The sequence below is a fragment of the Carassius carassius genome, chromosome 37 (assembly GCF_963082965.1).
Source record: "Carassius carassius chromosome 37, fCarCar2.1, whole genome shotgun sequence".
Taxonomy (NCBI): Eukaryota; Metazoa; Chordata; class Actinopteri; order Cypriniformes; family Cyprinidae; genus Carassius; species Carassius carassius.
The window spans coordinates 19,595,493-19,615,664 of NC_081791.1; the positions used below are offsets into that span (position 1 = coordinate 19,595,493).

A 20,172-nucleotide genomic window follows, 5' to 3' on the forward strand; every position below is an offset into this window, starting at 1 on the left:
GTTCATGCTCAGCTGTTCTCAGTGGGCTCCCCTCGGTAAAGGTCATTTAAAGCGGAAGTTGTCATAATTAGAAGGGCATTTTAAGATCTAATTATAAAACATTAAAAACACCATTTTGTGCATCAAGCCATCAGGAGTTGAAAGGAATCTGACTGCATGGAAACCCACGTTGCAATTTCATTGAATCGGAGCTCTTAAAGCGTCCTAGATATCCATCTATGTCATGGAAACATTCACGAGAGAGGTTAATTAATATAGAAAGTCGACTACCATCTCTTTCTCCCTCTCTCTTCTTCTGAAACCATTGTTTTGTAGGAATCTGAAACCAACCTAACACAATTGGATCAGTGTCTATTAGGCCTTTATTATATCAGGGGTGCTTCTTCACAAATGTACAGGGCAATTTGAAATGAATTGATTCACGCTGAGACTGGATCCCCAGACCTGCTAATGATTTCCTTTTAGCTTTCTTTACCCTTTCCTTTTAAGTGCCAACTGATGGCCCCCACCTTCTGCTGCTGTAGATCTTGTCCTTTCTCAGGGAGCAGTCATTACTGTCAGCAGTCCTGTAGCCGAACATCAGATGCGTGTACAGTTAGACACACATCTTTACATGGCCCTCTCCAAAGTTGGGGCAGGATTCGGGCATTAAGTCTTTATCGATTTTGTTTTATTGTCTAATAGAAATAACCCCTACAATACTTTTCTAAATGCTTTTGTTGCTATGCACAACTAATTTTTGCCTGATTATGCTTTCGACAAATGCATTGACAAAGAATTTGAAGAAATTTAGTTTAACATTTTAATGCTTTTGTTATTTTACATTTTATTGCAAATTTATTTAGCTAATGATAACTGGATCAGATCTGTTATCTATTAAAACAACAATTTCTGTGTGTGTGTGTTATTCAAGGTGTCTCGTGTGTGTGTTTTAATTATTTTTATTAAAATGGCAAAAGTACACCAAAAAAAACTGTTTGTTTTGAATATGCACTTAAAATACTTAAATATTTAAAATATCTTGATACATCAAAAGTGATATGGCAAAATCTGATTTTGACATGTCACTATAATAATTTTTTAAATTTTTACTTTTTTGATGTTAAAATACACTATTTTTTTCCAGCATCTACACCTGATTTAATTGTGTTTGGCTTAATATTTTATGTAAATATGTGTTGCCTTGAGCAAAAGTGTATTTCCCTGTTTGCTAAGGAAGTCTTCCTTCTCATATCTGCAAGTTAAATAGCAAAATTTCAAACTTCCTCTTTAATTTTTATTTTATGAAACTTTTTCTTATGAGCTCTGCTTTAAAAAAAAAAGAAAAAAAAAAAGGACATAATCTGGTCAGAATTCACTGGTTATTCTTAAAATGACATTTTTAGGGTAAGAGTCCGATCAATTCAGGTACACTTTTTTAACATTCAACTAAATTCGTCCTGTTCTATAGACCAGATATTGAACTTTTAACTTGTTTAACAGAGACTAACATGAAGAAAGCATCATGCGCGGTTGGCTCCAAAAATTTGGCTTCCCTAATAGGACATTTATGTTTCCTTCCCGATCAATATCATCACGTTAAGGGGAACGACCAGCTCCTCCAAATTTAAGGCGAGCGTGAGGCAAAAGTGCTCTGTTAAAACTCGGTCCGATCCAAACTCAATAACCGACACGGCGCGATTTGCAAGACCTTGTCCAGTCATCATGTTCACAGCAGGCATGTCTCCAGACGTGGCCCTTAATGTTGCTTGGCCCCTATGATTGAGTTTTCACCACTTTTTAGGTTGCACCTGACACTTGATCATTCATCTCATTTGTAAAGATTATTGGTTAGAACAGGGAGCACTTTCCGTGCATTAGCAATTTTAGCCTTACAAGAAACACTAGAAAATAATGGTTGATTAACAAAGAGTATTTACTGGTATTCAGCAAAGAAACGCGCACCCACCTTTTTAATTTGAGTTAATATTTTGCTTGCCAAACCAAATGTGCCTTGTACTGACATGCAGTGATACAGCTCTCCCCCTTAAAAGCACAATCACATGCTGCTACCTTATATGACAACGAGGGTGATCTATACGTCAATAAGTAGACAAGACTAAAATCTGTGCAATGTGGTTATAATTGATTGAGATGTCTGGGTGGAACTTGCATAAAGCAGCCGTGTCATCTGCAAAGAAAAGCACTTTTCTTCTCCCTAAAGAACAGACGTAACACTCTTGAAAAATAAATGGACATCGCCCTCATTTGTTATCCCACTTTGATCCCATCTTTTAGAGAAGTGTTTACAAGAATGCCGTGCCCCTTCCATCCAAGTAAAAGCTAGTCTAAATCACAAAAAGGAGTCGTATTTCAAGCCGAGGAGCCACGATTTCGACCCCTTTGTCTTGTTTTTTTATTTATTTTTTTCGCTGGTTGTGACTCGATTGAGAATTTTCTTTTCCTGTAAAATGTGATTTACTGTACGCGTAACATGCCTGGCATCGTTTTTTTTTTGTGTGCAGTGAATAAAGAAATATGATGGTTTATGCAGTTTACGTGGTGTTTATAGAGCGGGGAAAGAGCATTTCTAGATTGTAAAAGGCACTTATTGTGTCATCCATTCAGATACTAATTTTAACTTGCGATTCATGTTTGAAGACTTCCTAGAACTGAGCTGAACTTGTTCATTTATGAAGTATGAGTGTTTTTAGTGAGTTTGACTATGTGGACTTTGCGGTTTTCTTGTCATTAAGTTTCTAGGTGACTGAGTTTACTATGCTTTAAGCTTATATATAGCACGGTCAGAAATAATAGGTTCCAGTGGCACAAATGGCAAAAAATTGAATTTATGGGTAAAAATAATTATGCATATTGAGATTTTAATAAATGATTCCATTAAAAGTTTTAACAAACTATTGGTGTGGAACAATGGCATGTACAAACAGTTTTAAAATGGCAAAATAAACGGTTTGACTAATGGATAACATAAAGTGTGTTTTTATTGATGGTTAGTAAAAATACCCCTTTGTAAACGTAAAAAAAAAGGTTAACTCCTGACACTAATATAGAGATCCAGAAATGTCCTTACCCTTTGGGTAACAGCTTTGCAAAGATCATGTTACTGTAAAATGTTGTCCCTGATGTGTTCTGAAACCATGTGAGATAAGGTTGCATTCTTTGCAGACACTGACTCAGTCATATAAATATATATATATATATATATATATATATATATATATATATATATATATATATATAGATATATAGATAGATAGATAGATAGATAGATAGATAGATGGATAGATACAGATCTGAAGACAAATGCGGCCTGCCTGCTTGCTTATTCCAATTATCAGAATCATAATCTCATGCCGTTCCCTAAATCGGCAGTGCCTCCCTTTTCGTCTTCCTTCTTCATCCAACAAAGCCAAAGTTGCTCCCCATACATTTAAGCTGAAATCAATATGATGTGTTTTTGAGAGGAAAACCGGGTCCCCGACTCACTCTGTCTTGATTTGTCGCCACAGAATTATACAGCTGGCCTGACTATTACACATTCTTCTCAGCCTATTTTCAGAATGCAATCCTTTTGGATTGAAACAGGTCTTTAGTATATGCAATGCATTACCTAAAACGGATTACCACAGACAGAGCTCTCAATCACTTTTTATCTTTTGCCGCTTAAAGAAAAAGAACAGTAATCAAAACCTTTCAACCTATTAGAGGGATGACTTTTACAATTGAATCACAGGGACCACAGGTGCGATAACGAAGCGGCTCGGCTTTATCCTTGAGTGTGCGTTTCCCCCCTATCTCCAGATGTTATTTCATGTTTATCTGTTCTTTAAAAGCACCACTTCAGAGCCCGCACTTCAAATTCCTGCCATAATGGTGTTTGAGGAGGAGACCCTTTTTTAATTCTAGGAGAAGCAAGCTAAAGAGGCAGATCAAGGTGCATCTCGAAGGAAAACACGATGGAATCGATGGGAGCGGCGCTGCACTTCCGACTACACGTGTTCTGATGATATTTAATTTTATAGTGCATTAACACTCAGTCATTACAACATGCAGCCTAGGTGATTTGATCATAATGCATTTTCTTCTTTAAGAATCGCTGAAGTTTTTAGCCAGGTATTGTGCCGTTATTAGATACAGATGGGCACTTCAGCATTAAGTATAGATTTTCAGTCCCTGCTCACTTAAGGCTAGGAGTTTGTCTTAAAGAGGATAATGGCAAATTAAACTCCATACCCCATTTGTTCAGCAAACCTTGATGGGATAATTTTATAACTGCTGATTCACTCATTTCCTAGATTTATCTCTAAAGTGGTTTGGTGGTCTGGCCTCCATATACTTATTGTGAAGGGAAGCGCTATTTTATAAGTTCCTGTTGTTGGCTGATGATATACCTTGGGGAGTTGGAAATGTACAATAATTCAGCCGCCTTGCAAGAATTTCTGAGTCTTCCTCTCATTTCCAGTGAAGTTAATTTACTGATGACTTTCTATTACACTGATGAGCTCATTTCATGCTGCAAATGTACGATGTCTTTGTTTTTTGCTCTCTTCGCAGATTGCCACAGCAGTCAAGTTTCTACAAAACCAGCGAGTTCGTCAAAGCCCCCTGGCAACCAGAAAAGCGTTCTTGAAGAAAAAAGGTGAGCGTCATCAGCATGTTCCAGAACCTAATGTAAAACGTTACATTTTTACAGGCGGAATGGATACGAGATGGCTCAATTCCAAGACTTTGACCTTAAATTAAACCAGCCGAATGCTTTCGTTATTCATTTCAAACATGAGTGGAATTGGCATAGCATTTTTGCAGCGTTAGGTTAAAAGGACAGTTTGCCCCCAAATTTAAATCAGTTAAAAAACATCCTTGTGTCATTTCAAATTCTCATGACTTATTCTGTAGAATGCAAAAAGAGAAGCTGTGAAGAATGTTCACGCTGCTCTTTTTACTTTCATTTACAATGAAAACTAAAGGAGGACTGATGATGTTGTGCTCAAAAATTGACAAAAATGCAGCTTAAGTGAGGTATGGCTATATTTCAAGTCTTCTGAAACCATATTATAAGTTTGTGACAAAATGGAAGAAACTGAAATTGTTATTCGCTGAAAATTCACTGCTATTCACTGTTTGACAGCCATTAAGAGCAGCTTGCAAATTCTGCTATACGTGTTTGACTGAAGAAGAAAAAAAGGTTTTGGGAGAGTAAATAATGACACTGAACTGGCATTTCTTTGGATGAACTATCCCTTTAAAGACACCTCAGCTTTAGGCACAGAATGTAGTCCAGTTGACTTTGGCCCAAGATTTTCACGGGATGAGATCATTCGCTTTTAAAGGTCAGAGGTCGAGGCCATTGTTCCATGCCCTGGAGGGTCAGGTAAGGGTCGATCGGGCTGCAGAGAGCTTGATCCCAGCTGTGTGGATAAATGACCTATCAGTTGGGACGCTTCTTTGGGATCCAGAAAATTAATATTGACAAACCCTCCTGCACTTTCAATGGAATTGTCAATTATGCTACCTCCCAGCATTTTAAAGCTTTTACTTAATTTAGCTGTTATCATAAATATTAAAGCACTGGAATGCATCGGAAAGTTTTATCGACCAGAGAAGTAACGTGTTGTGAGCATACATATGCATTCACTCTAAATTCAGAGCAGTTTAGGTATCAATCAATATGTGTGTTTGATGCATAACCCACCACTATCTCTCCTATAGCACAAACCCCTTTCAGATCAGATCACCGGCCTGAGTGTGTGCTGGATAGAAATCAATCCATACGCTGTATTTTGATCTTTTTCGAGAGATTTTTTTGAAAAACCCAGCACTGAAAATGACATTGTGATGTTTTAGTGAATCACTTTGGGGGCGGCAGTGATGGAAATCGAGAAGCACAATGTAATCTGTCTCACTTTATGGCTTATTTGAGTGTTTTGCAAGCAGGTCTTAAAACTTTAAAATCAGTCACATAAAATAACGATCACTTCGGCGCCGAAATGCATATCATTTAAAAAAAATAAAATATAGTCCTTCATAAAGGTCAGATTAGTTTTATCTTGATTACATTGAAGTTTAGCAAGGTCAGCAATGTCCTTTATAACACGATAACTCATCTGTCTCTGCATGCTATTGATAATTGTAAATCTTAGCACAGCCGTGCTTATCTGACGTGGCTTTTTTTCCTTTTAGATCTTATTTAAAATGAAATTTGTTCTGTCGGGACTAATTAATGGTAAAGGCAGGTGGATTTGGCCTACGATGGTGCTAGTAGAGCAGCAGAGGAAAGCGAGCCTAATAGCTCCATGACCGGTGTAGGTAACTAGAGATAAAATCCATAGTTGCCGGCTGCTGTTGTTCACATCAGTGGCCTATTATGACGTCTCAATATCTTTAGCATTTTCCTCGGTCAGTGCTTCTCGTTAGCAGTAGATCATCTTCATTTATAATTCACAGCTGGGTTATGCGGCTTAATATGCTGTATGTTTATGATGAAATGTGGTTCTTTTGAACATGAATGTGAAATTGTATCCAGATCCAGGGATTTGCAGGTTTTGAGTGATATGTATCGTATCTGTTTTTTGTAGCAAGCGTGTTTGGCGGCTCACATGGATCTCTCAAAGAGGTCTACTGGTACATTAAGTATTAATATGCCAGTGTGCCACTGTTTATAATAAGTCAACCCCCCATGCCAACTAAAAGTCAGTAGAGTTTAAAGGGTTCCTATAATCCACATGAAGACATTTCATTATGCTTTCTGAAAAAGATATACAATTCCCTCTATTCAAACATACAATATGACTGACTAACTAACAAACAAACTAAAAAAATATACATTTATTTATTTATAATAAACATGTTCAGAGATGGAGTTTGGAATGAATGAACAAAACAAATATATAAATATAAGTAATAATAATATATTCATATACAAATTCTATATTAATGATACATTATTAATACAATTATAGACAAAACATTTTTTATTAAATTACAAATAAACTAATAGATAAATAAATATATCAATAAACAATAATGTATAAATTATTATTAATACAATTATAGAAATAACATTATTTTTAAAAAGCCTTAAAATCATATTTTTCAAATCTTTACATGCTGTTTTTTATTAAATTACTTTTATTTTATTAGCATAACAATTTAAGGGGAAAAATGAACATGGATTTTTTAAAATTTATTACAATTTGATGTGTCCTCTTTTTGCTTTAATGCTATTTAAGCTGCAAGAATTTCCCAATTTTATATAAATCCTGATGTTCACAGTCATTTGGACCCTCGTGTGTTTGTATTATTTATAATTCTTACATACATGTATCGGTTTTGTATGTGTATATAATGTATATTTAGATTGACTTTGACCTCTCCGAACATTGAAACCAGGTTGTAATGGGGAACACGGTGAACTCAGGACTATCATGGCAATGTGCCCCCAGGGTGTGTTTGAACATCAATAGATCCATAGCTGGAAGACTCGGCCTCGTGCTATTGCTATTCTAATTTGATGTTGTATTTTTTATACAGACATTTGGAGATCTTCGAACGAGAACACTATTTCCAGGTCACTAGCCTTTTAATTACAGACCCGTGTAACCGAGAGGTTATTGATAGAACTCAAAGCACACAGCTGTTTACAACCACAGCCGACGAGTTATCATCAACGCTTCAAGTTTCATTTCTTTCGTTTCCTCTGCTCGCTCATGTAATTTTGGGTAGGACGCAGCTGCTTCCACCCCGAGGACGACTTTGCTGCGATATTGCCGCTTGTCACATAGTTATGAAAATATGTAAAACATTGCAATAGACAACTATTCAATATCCTCTCAATGGACGTTCCCGATGGGACGATCAGACCATCAATCAGACGGCTTAATTAAGCCTGTATGATTTAGGAATGATTTGTGCGTAGGTACAGTTCATAACGCCTGCAGTTTAAGGACGGCTTTTGGATTAAAGTCACAACGACTCTTTTGATTTAATTGTGGATCGCAATCAGCAACGTTTTGTCAACATGCAAGCGGTTTTTCGTTTTGCCTGGTCCTTCAAATGGCAGAGAAGCGCAGGCTTTAAAGTGAGCCGTCTCTAAATCTGCATGTGCTGGAAAATCATCTTGTGTCAGCACAGAGCCATTTCTACTGAGCCTCACCTTCAACAATGTAATTATGTCACAATGTTGTATCACTCTGAAAGCAACTCGTGCAATTTGAAGGGTAGGAGGGAGACTAATCTAGAAGCAAAGTGCTGAGTAATCTTAAGCCAATTTCTCCTTATTAAATTTCTCCTGAAATTTACCATTTTCCCAGTGCCCTGCTGAGCTCACAGAAGCAATTTGAACGTGCTGCTCTGTGTGTTGTTCCAGCAGTGTTTTCCGTGCCATTCCTGGAGTTTGCTCGAAAGTTTAATTTGATTAACGTCGTTCATATTAAAGCGTGCCTTAAACGCGCTAGCCGAAATGACGGATCAGTGGTTATGAAGGTGACCTTTAATTTTCACTAATACCTGTTAATTACTGCAAGATCATTGTAATAACTGCTAAATGCAGGCACAAATTCTTCAATAGCAATTGTTGATGTACTCATATCTTGAGTTTTGTCTAATCCACACTGTAGTTTTTCATTAAACCATTTGTGCTTCAATTATCTTGCACTGCATTTCATATGCAAATACAGCTTTTGTTACTGATAAATGCTTTTATAATGTTTTTTTTCCCCTGATGTTTGTTGTCTTGTTTATGTACAGTACACCCTCAGCCCTATCAGTAAGCCTCAAGTACCCCTTCGTCAACCCCAAACCAGAAATGTGTTCCTTTTAACTCTCATTATACTGGATATAATTTAGCATTATCTTTAATTTTATTAAAGCGGCATTATTACAATGAGTCACTTTTAAACTAAAAGCAATCAATACTGTGGGTGAAAAATAGACTCATCCAGCTGCTTCCTATCAAACTGAAGCAGTATGGGGAATATAGGCAAGAAGCTGTTATTTTATAACTGCATTTAGTTTGATATTGGTTGGTTTTATAGCTTGAGACATTTGATACGATGGAAATAGGAAAGAGCGGTGTATTTATTGTAAAGTGTGAGATGAGTAAAGAGCACTGTTGCAGAAATTGACCTCCATCCACACAAATTGCCTAAATGCAACTATTATTATGTTTTATTTCCTTAAAAGTTAAGTTTTATTTACTTAAGGTACCTAAAATTGCATAAATATGGATTTTATAAATGATCTATGAAAATGTATAACAACATTTATTTTTTGGGATGTTTTTATCTTTATTTGATAGGACATTATCGTAATTCATAACTACACAAGCTGTTACCAACAGATAATTTATTTTGAAAAGAAGACATTATATTATGTACTTTATTTATTATAAATTTCTGTTTATATGTTAAACAAAACAACATAAAAATCTTCCTGGTTGATTCCTGGTTGATATTTAGTATGTGTTCTTACTATAAGGTGGTGTTGTCGATCTGTCTGTCAAGATTTAAGTAAATGAGAGGAGCATTATGGATGTTACAAAGATCAGAGATCAGATTTCAGGTCAGGTCACCTCCCCCCAAACAAAGACACCTAAATATACATCCATCTTAATCTCTAAAGCAGTTTAATGTCAAATTTATGTAAATATTTTTCCAGTTTTGCTCTATATTAACGGTGAGAAATGTCAAAGCCCCCATAAAATAAAACAATGCTATCTTCTGGTGGAGTGGGAAGTTAAATTGGATTCCTGCAGCAAGCAGCCATAGTGGCGGGCAGCTGATGAAGGGGAAAATAGGAAGCACTTTGATTACATGTTGCAGCGTCTTTACACAACAATCTCTCCTACACGTATTATTTACATGCCGTTATACTCTAATCCATGCTGAAGGATACCTCCATGATTTCCACCTCTTTCTCTCTCTCAGTATTTCTGTCTCCCTCTCTTTTCAAGGGGAATGTGATTGGTCTCGGTAAGCATTCAGAGATATGAGCTAATGTTTTCTAAGCAGGTCATTTTACAGTGTAAATTGTGAATTACTGATCCCCCGACACACCCCTCATCATTACATCACTCTTTGATTGGGCTTTCTAAATGTGGGTGTTTATGTACTTATTATCTAGGCTTGCGCTAAGTGTATGTACTGTCCTTAAGCAGAGGTTTAAAGTAAAAGCAATCAATATTGTGGGTGAAAAATAGACTCATCCAGCTGCTTCCTATCAAACTGAAGCAGTATGGGGAATATAGGCTAGAAGCTGTTATTTTATAACTGCATTTAGTTTGATATTGGTTGGTTTTATAGCTTGAGACATTTGATGCGATGGAAACAGGAAAGAGCGGTGTATTGTTGTGAAGTGTGAGATGAGTAAAGAGCACTGTTGCAGAAATTGACCAAAATGTAATCATTGCTTTGGTGTGTAACATTTTACCCATAATTCCCAAAATTGTTATATTGAGGAAGGTCTCTGAAGAAGTATTTCTTTGCGTGTTTTCAGACAGTTATGTCTCTATTTCACATTTGTTGATTTTTTCAATTAGGTGTACAATAGAATGTGGGTTAGTAATATCAATTTACTTTATATATATATATATATATATATATATATATATATATATATATATATATATATATATATATATATATATATATATATATATATATAATTAGAATATCATCAAAAAGTTGATTTATTTCACTAATTCCATTCAAAAAGTGAAACTTGTATATTATACTCATTCATTACATACAGACTGATAGTTCTAATGTTTATTTCTTTTAATTTTGATGTTTATAACTGACAACTATGGAAAATCCCAAATTCAGTATCAGAAAATTTGAATATTGTGAAAAGGTTCAATATCGAAGACACCTGGTGCCACACTCTAAACAGCTAATTAACTCAAAACACCTGCAAAGCCTTTAAATGGTCTCTCAGTCTAGTTCTGTAGACTACACAATCATGGGGAAGACTGCTGACTTGACCGTTGTCCAAAAGACGACCATTGACACCAAGTACAAGGAGGGCAAGACACAAAAGGTCATTGCAAAAGAGGCTGGCTGTTCACAGAGCTCTGTGTCCAAGCACATTAATAGAGAGGCGAAGGGAAAGAAAAGATATGGTAGAAAAAAAGTGTAAAGGCAATAGGGATAACCTCACCCTGGAGAGGATTATGAAACAAAACCCATTCAAAAATTTGGTGGATATTCACATAGAGTGGACTGCAGCTGGAGTCAGTGCTTCAAGAACCACTACGCACAGATGTATGCATGACATGGGTTTCAGCTGTCGCATTCCTTGTGTCAAGCCACTCTTGAACAACAGGCAGCGTCAGAAGCGTCTCACTTCAAAAAGGACTGGACTGCTGCTAAGTGGTACTAAGTTATGTTCTCTGATGAAAGTAAATTTAGCATTTCCTTTGGAAATCAGTGTCCCATAGTCTGGAGGAAGAGAGGAGAAGCACACAGTACACGTTGCTTGAGGTCCAGTGTAAAGTTTCCACAGTTAGTGATGGTTTGGGGTGCCATGTCATCTGCTGGTGTTGGTCCACTGTGTTTTCTGAGGTCCAAGGTCAATGAAGCCGTATACCAGGAAGTTTTAGAGCTCTTCATGCTTCCTGCTGCTGACCAACTTTTTGGAGATGCAGATTTCATTTTCCAACAGGACTTGGCACCTGCACACAATGCCAAAGCTACCAGTACCTGGTTTAAATACCATGGTATCCCTGTTCTTAATTGGCCAGCAAACTCGCCTGACCTTAACCCCATAGAAAATCTATGGAGTACTGTGAAGAGGAAGATGCGATATGCCAGACCCAAGAATGCAGAAGAGCTGAAGGCCACTATCAGAGCAACCTGGGCTCTCATAACACCTGAGCAGTGCCACAGACTGATCGACTCCATGCCATGCCGCATTGTTGCAGTAATTCAGGCAAAAGGAGCCCAACTAAGTATTGAGTGCTGTACATGCTCATACTTTTCATGTTCATACTTTTTAGTTGGCCAAGATTTCTAAAAATCTTTTCTTTGTATTGATCTTAAGTAATATTCTTATTTTCTGAGATACTGAATTTTCCTTAGTTGTCAGTTATAATCAGTTTTTAGTGTTCAGGTGACTGTTCAGATACTATTCCATATAATATTTTTCCCCTCATCAGTTCCATCTTGGATGTATTAAATATTTTATTAATTTATTTAAAAATAATTGTATTTAATAAATATTGTATTTAAAATTTGTATTTAATAATTTTTTTATTTTATTTATTATTTAACTATTTTTATATTTTTATTATTGTTATTGTTGTTATTTAATACATTTTATAAAAAATATTAAGCATTGTGATACATTTGATCACCAGTGTTTGGTAAAAAATTTGATACACCAGTGTTTTACGAATCAGTACAAATCAGTTTTACGAATGCAGCATTGCTAAATTTACTGCGCATTTTGTTGCAGCTTAGTTTTCATTTTACAGTATGCTGAATTGTAAACCTTTGACCCTTAAAATCTGGTATTTTTTTATCAATCAGCCAAAACCACTTTGACGAATCAATCTTAAATTCTTGAGTTATCATTTTAAAACACTCTAATTACTGATTCGCTGGATCACAAATTATTACTTTTGCTCAATACTGACTTGGGGAAAAAAAAGATGATATCTTTGTCGATATATATATATATTTTTAAATACATGATATGCAAGAAGTGGAATGGGGAAAAAATGGAAGGTCTCATTACATTTTTGCACAAGACATTTCAAAAGATTTGAGATGTCAACATAATAATGAAATGTCTCTGTTTATCACAACTTAACATTCAAAAACAAAGGAAAATATAAAAGGAATATAAAAAAATGCATTTTGTGTGAACGGCCCCTCACTGTCTGTGTTATGTGTGCACATGACAACGTAGTTAAGCATACCCACATTCGCAACAGAGTATTGTTTCTAATAAATGACATTTTAATTATGAACAACATTAAATTGTGTTCTCACTCAGGGGAAATCACTAAAAATGAAGTGTGCCCATTGATACGTTGTTATCTTAAAAAACTACGGGCAGCATTTTTCAGCTGACTGCTAGTTGGCAGCGGTACAGAATTTACTGTCCTTTATTTAGTTGAGTAATTTTTTTTCTCAGTTTTCCCAACAGAGAATGGATTTTCCCTTGTCTACCTGTCCTGTCACAAGCTTCACCCAGAAGCTTCCAGTGAGCCTGCATGTGGACGTCTGGTGTGACACAAGCCGCTGAGTTCGGTGTCCGGATCTTTGACCTCACTAGTGTTCTTCCTGTAGTCATTTCATTATGCTTAAAAAGCCATGAGGGACACTGGTGCACTGCAGGTGTAATACCGCTCACGTCATGAAGTTAAAGAAATGGTTCATCATCCCTGATATTAATAGGAAAGAGTTTGCAAGTAAGGTGATGCGACTCACCTCTTGGACAGGAATAGCAATGACCAAGGCCTGCATAGAAGACAAAGGGATTGATGTGGTTATAAATTACTCCACGGCGCCACCTAGGCCAGCAGCTTTTCACTTTGTCATCAGGAGAAGGCGATAAAGCAGGAAAATGACCAGAGTCCTCCTCTTTTTTTTTAATACATAAATGAATACGCTATGAGAGCGGTCATTATTTAAGGCATGCAATCTTGTGGGACATGGACTTGACATGTGAAATCGCAAAGAAACGCTCTCGGTGACCTCCATCTTTACGACCTTAAGTATTTTTCGTCATGTTCAATCTGGTATTATTTTAATAATAAGCAATATTCACAAAGCGATTTTGATCAAGCCTTGTTGGGCTGCTGAAAAAAAGAGCGGCCACCTTTAACAGCCGTTCAGTAAGCAATTTTATAATTGTCCCTGTGAGCTTGTTCTTACCCTATGAAGTTCACAAGTGCCAAAATTGGAGAACCGCACTTTATGGCTGGATGAGTCGCCTCATCACTCTTTAAAAAAAAAAAAAGGGTGGAGAAAAAAAAAACATCCTGAAAATGAGAGCCCAGAAAATAGAGCCATAAATAATACAGAGAGCAATGGGTTTTCCTTTAAATAAATACCGATCAGGTTTATGTTGAAAGACAATAGAAAACGTAGCCCAGATATGCAGTTTACAGTATTTATAGCTGTAATATCGCAGTGCCACCACCGTAATTTCATGCCCCAATGAGAATGGCAAGGTCACAGCAAATGCTTCGACTGAGCATCTGCTAATATGGTGACTCATAAACAGGCTCTGCGTGTATCAGGTGCACCAAATAATACAGTATAATGAAATACAGAATAGCTTTCCATTATTGTTCTTTTTTACGGTGTCGTCATTAGATGTAATTTATGTCAAAAAAAAAATCAGGTCGATCTGAAATGGAGGTCCGAGGGGTCATTCCACAGGTTTCGGAAACTGTTATAAATTTCATGTTTCCTTTCTGTGTCCTTTTCCTTTTATATGTAAAATTCACTCTTGTTCTCCTTCTTTTAAATTGGATCTCAAAGGTCTTTCATTTGTCGCCCTATTTTCTTTGTAATAAAGGCATCAGAGGAGACAAAACAGCTGAGTGAGTCCGAAAACCCGAAAGAAAAGCAAAAGCGTTAATGAATTTGCATGCATCTTATTGGGATGCGCGCCAGGCCCCTTTGTAGTTGCACGGGGGGTGCTACTTAAGAATTCAAATGACGTTACGAATATGTACATATTTGTTCATTAGATCCTTAGAGGTGAACTCACGAAAATGTGAACTTCCTGAGAGCGTCTTTACGGCGAGGTGAGTGGGAGGAAATGAGAGGGGGGCCTCCAAGTCTCATTCAATAGTCTGCCACCATGCAGTCTGGTGTGGTCAGATGAATAGGGAGTCCAGGGACACATTATTGCTTATTGGACAGTACAGGCTGACTGCACCAGCTCAGCACATGGCCATGGCTGCTTCCTGGCACTTTGAATGCCATGCAAGACAGGATGACCAATATTTGCCTTAAATTATTCAACATTTTTTCAGGGTCGTTTCAAACCCCACAGAACCTGCCCTCCTTTTAACTTTGACCTCAACTTAGAGGTTTCTGCAAGAGAGGTAAAATCAGCTACATGGGTGGTGGTATAAAAATTGTTAATGTCATTCTTGACAAGTAAGGGAGAATATGGTTATATATAGAAAGATCTGTGCCATAAAGTCTTTTATGCTCACCAAAAATACATCAGAAATACAGAAACTATTTTATAATTGTATTATAAGATCGAATTTATTTCTGTGATGGCAAAGCTACTGCAGCCATTACTCCAGTTTTTAGTGTCACACGATCCTTCGGAAATCATTCTAATATGCATTTTTTTTTGTGATCAACTTTTTATAGCATTTCAAATATAAGCAAAAGAATATCATTAGAACAAACAATCAAGGACGGAGGAATAACATACATATTATAAATAATTCTACAGTCAAACAAAAAAGCAAGAAATAAAAATAAGAAAAAACAAAGAATAAAAAAAGTGTTAATAAAATACTAATATGCATATGTTTTGATGATCAGTCATGTTTTATAAAGGCCACTATTTGTCTGTAGCCACTAATTATTTTTCTTATGGATATAAACACATATGATCTGTCAAAACAAATTAATTATTAATATTTTTTAACTCTGGACAACAAGCTTTTTTTTTGCTATCTATTTTTGCCCTCTCACCACTACATTTTTTTCAATGATTTTTATTCATCATTAACTTTTCTTTAAAAAAAGGTAACATTTTTACATGATTAATTGCTGTAATTAAACTCTCACACAGAAACTTTTACTGGAAATCCATGAAACTCAGCAATAAAATGGTGCGATAAACCATGCATCCCTACCTCTGCTGCGTTTGTGTGCTCCTGTATTGTTTTGCAGTGTTGTTAGTGTGGCTCTATGAAGTGTGACTGTGATTTCATACCCAGCAGACAGCAGACAGGGCTGAACAGGCTCAGACTCTGTTCTCTGCCAAGCTCCCAGCTTTCTCTGCTCTATTTAAGCACATGTGGCACTGGCATTTGCCACATTTATGATGTGTGTATTACAGCGCAAAAACAGCTTGCTGTCTGCTCTTTAAACAGCTCAATTTGGAGCAAAGCTCAGCCTTTTGGCTCTCTGGCAGGCAGCCGTGCCGTATGAAAGCATGTGGAATAGAGTAGCGCAATGCCCAAGGGGATATCTCCAGTAAACAGAGCAAGAGTGCGCGCGGGAGAGACTAAATACGCAATGACAGACGTGACACACTCCAGTCTACTGTGGACAAACAAAGGTCAGAGGGAGTGTGTGTGTGTTGCAGGATACAGTAGATTTATTAAATGATATGTGTAACTTACAGTTTAATAGAAACTGGAGCCTTTTTAAACCATTGGCTCTAAATGGAGATGTTAAAGCATTTGGGTTTTATGTGCCAATTGTAGAGGAAGCCCATAATGTTTTCCCGCTTTTATGTCTTCATTAAATGTCAAAGCATAAGTACATTCCACTAACAGGCTTTTTTCGCCTCTGTCTTTCTTTTACCAGTATTTCTCCGGGCTCTTGTTGCCGTCTACTCCATCGCCGCTCTGTTTAGGCCTGCTTAGAGTCGTTCAATCAAGACAAGATGCAGACCAATGACTGCGTGCAGTGTTGGAAATAAAGCAGCTTTTTATTCCACAAAAGGAAATATTAATATTAGATTTTTTTCCCCCTCATTTTCCATCAGGGACCTCTATGCAATTTAATCACCACTAAAATCATTAAAAAAGATCTGAAGATTAAATTATATTGGCATTTGCAAAATTATGTAATACATTTACATTACAATGAAGAAATTAAAATAATGCATTTTATCTGTCTGGGGTTCCGCTGAGCTCTACCTGGGGAAATATAGCAGCAGGAAATGGACAGGCTGTGTTCTTGAGATCTGACGATCTGTAATGGAGAAGAGCTCAGAGCTTTGGACCTCCAGAGCTGCTTCTCCTGGTATATATCTGCTGCCTATAGTGCTATTAACCCAGTTTAGCGAGAGTTTTAATGTTTAGATCTATTTGCAGGTTCCAAAGGACAGTCAAGGAGACACTTCAACTTAATATCATCACTTTTTCCTCTCATATTACACAGTTTTTCAAGTTATTTCTGGAGTTTTCAGACATTTTCATTCAATAGAATCGTGCCTTCAATCTTGTGAGGGACAAGGCACTGATTCTTGAATTCTCAGAGATGAAAGGTTACAAATAATTTTGGAATTATTTGGGTTTCTCCAACATTTTTACTTACAATTGTCTCACTAATAAAGTTTTTTCCTTTGCCTATCACTCAGTATCAGATAGCACCGTCAGATACAAAAGTAATGGCAGGTATTTAATAAAAATATTTATTATATCAATTGCATAAGTATTTGTTGATGTGTTTAATGTCATTCCACCCTCTCTCCATGTAGGTCTGACTGATGAGGAGGTCGCCCTGGCCATCCAGCGGTCCGGTAGTACAGAGGAGCCGCTCACTGTAGCTGTTTCAGGGCCCACGCACATCGCTCACCCTGTTCCACTGGCCCCAAACAGTGAGTATTACCACAGTCGATTTTAGTAGGATAGGGGGTCTACCCTATAACCCTTCCACTTGCCCACCCGCTGTATGTTTTTGCAGCCCATGTGCTCCTTAAACATGACTCTATAGTCTAGTATAGTAGATTTTCTCTACCAAATGGTGCGTGACTATATTAAATGAGTCCTCCATTCTCCTCTGTGCTCCCGTAATCTTGTTTGAACCTTCGCCCGTGCATCAATTCAAAACAGGCCAACTGTGTGGAATACCTTGAAATATTGTGCTGATATTTTTATAAGCATCCGAACATAACTATTATCTTAGACGAGTGGTTTTTAAAGGAAATGAGTTGCATGGAGCATCCCATTTGCGTAGGCATGTAATTAATTCTGGCACGGCCTTGCGATATGATGTCCAACACTGTTACGACGATCTCTGGTTGGTTGGCCCACCAAGGGCCTTTCTGCAGCCGGTATCTTTATTACCTCCGTGGGTTATGAGCTCCGGGCCGGCCGCTGATTTACCAATCCTGAATGAAGTTCGCATAATGCTTAACCTGTATGACAATGATTCCAGATGTATTCCACCCTCATTTATTGCCACCCTGTCCTTGACTCCCCGCCATCTCATGTTTTGTAATGAAAGCGATGTTGATGGGATGGCCATGTAGTTAGGCTTCAGCCCCACTAGAGTGGGGGGTTTTATATCAAAATGGCTGTGAGAGAATGGCATAATGAGGGGAGAGTGAGGAGATCTTCGCGGGGGTCAGGTTGGAAAGAGGGGGTCCCACTCTTTGATGTCCTTGTTATGGGGACGATGCGTCTGGACCCGCATCCATCTCTGTCGGAGTAATGGATACTCTGATCTCTATTTTCAAGCAGCAGAAGGACAGTAGGGCCTTTTCTGAACCCAATAAATTTGAACAGAGATTGGAAAAAAGGGGAATGGAGGCCATGCTCACACCTTAAGTGACCAAATAAAAAACAGGAGTGGAAAGTAGAGGTGGAGGGGCTACCCATGTGAAAGAAGGACCTCCGTTTGGACCTCGAGTTGAAGTAGGAGATTGGTCAGGGCCACCAGCTAAGCTCAAGGACTCTGAAATCACCCAAGCTGCCATCATGCGTGTCCTGCACGCCATGCTCCCGCAAGGACACTTCGGTTAACGTGGTGTTTACCATTGATACAAAAAGCTATGTTGTCAGAAGTTCTTAAAATGGAAGTTTTTATTTTTGATGTACTTTCTGGTGTAGAATGTCACCTTCATTCAGCAGAACTGAGCTTCAGTCTTCAAACAGGTTTGATCCTATAGTCCAGGACACACCAAGCCCAACGGGCCGACGGCGAGTGACGATCGCGCTAGTTTGTTCAATGTGTTCCACTCGTCGGCTCTCCTTGGGCTTACATCGGTGGCATTTTGCCCGATTCAACATGTTTAATCTGCATCGGGGACGTTGGCGAGGGTGAGAGCTCTGATTGGATGTTCAGTTAGCGAATGAGTCAGTGCTGAAATTAGGGCTGTAGCTATCGAATATTTTAGTAATCGAGTATTCTACCAAAAATCGATTCATCGAGTAATCAGATAAAATGTGTTTTTGCTTAATTAAAGTGCAATATTAATTATGCAAGAGAAAGGAGGGACGGAGGGACCGTACGTTCAACATGGACATTAATACGCAAACATACGCACAAACCACACCGAGACTGTTTGGTGATACAAGACTTTATTGTAATTATTGATCAGAGAGTGAATGAAATACCTGTAAACTATGTGTATTGTTCCCGTGTAGCGTTTGTCCTGTGATTTTTAGAGTCCTGGTAAGAAACAATGGCAGGAATTATTGGTTCCGCTTAGGGTGGGAATCTACCATGTATTAATTGAGCGTGGTGGTTTCAGGGGCAACGTGGCCGAGTTGCTGCTGTTATTTCCTGTTTAATGTGAACGAATTTAATAACATCAAAGTAGATTTATTAAGTAGAACATCATGCCAATATGTTTCTTTCAGACTCTGTATATTTAAGGGAACATGTGTCAAGTGTTTTCTGTGAGTTTGTCCCTCCACATGTGGTAATGGTGCTGGCCACCAGTATAAATGTGAATGTCTTTGTAATGGAAGGTAGTCTGTGTTTGTTTCTGCAGTGGAGAGTGTGGCCTGAGGGTTGCAGGTATTTTATTCACTCTCTGATAATTACAATAAACTCTTGTATCACCAAACAGTCTCGGTGTGTGTTTGTGCGTATTAACGTCCATGTTGAACGTGCGGTCCCTCCGTGACCGTCACAGGTCTCTTAAAATGAACAATGCATAGAATGCAATACATCAAAAATAAACATTTAATTATTACCCATTGTTTCTCTGTCTGTACTTGTACTGTGAACAATGACAAGAAAGTTGACAGATGAATTAAGTGCATTTAAGTGCCATTCAGTTGGGGTTTTAAATAAATTCAATTCAATTCAAGTTTATTTGTATAGCGCTTTTTACAATACAAATCGTTACAAAGCAACTTTACAGAAAATTATGTTTCTACAATATTTAGTAGTAGCTAGTAGTTTGTGCACGTTGGACAGGATTTTAGAAAAATAAAAATAATAATAATAATACAAGACGTAGTCAGCTAGATGATGAACTATCAATATTATTAATTAATAGTAATTA

At 37.4% G+C, this 20,172-nt stretch overlaps 1 protein-coding gene across 3 annotated transcripts in view; it reads left to right on the forward strand.

The window, feature by feature from the left end:
• Positions 1 to 20,172, forward strand: part of LOC132118300 (peroxisomal membrane protein PEX14-like) — a 70,432-nt gene that overhangs the window by 21,740 nt on the left and 28,520 nt on the right. The window contains exons 3-4 of one of the 3 annotated variants that reach the window (XM_059528049.1): positions 4,555 to 4,639; positions 17,413 to 17,532. In XM_059528049.1, coding sequence (XP_059384032.1) covers positions 4,555 to 4,639; positions 17,413 to 17,532 — 205 coding nt within the window. Of the gene's footprint in view, positions 1 to 4,554; positions 4,640 to 16,455; positions 16,956 to 17,412; positions 17,533 to 20,172 lie in introns of those variants that run through there. The other 2 variants (XM_059528051.1, XM_059528050.1) reach the window with 2 other exon arrangements.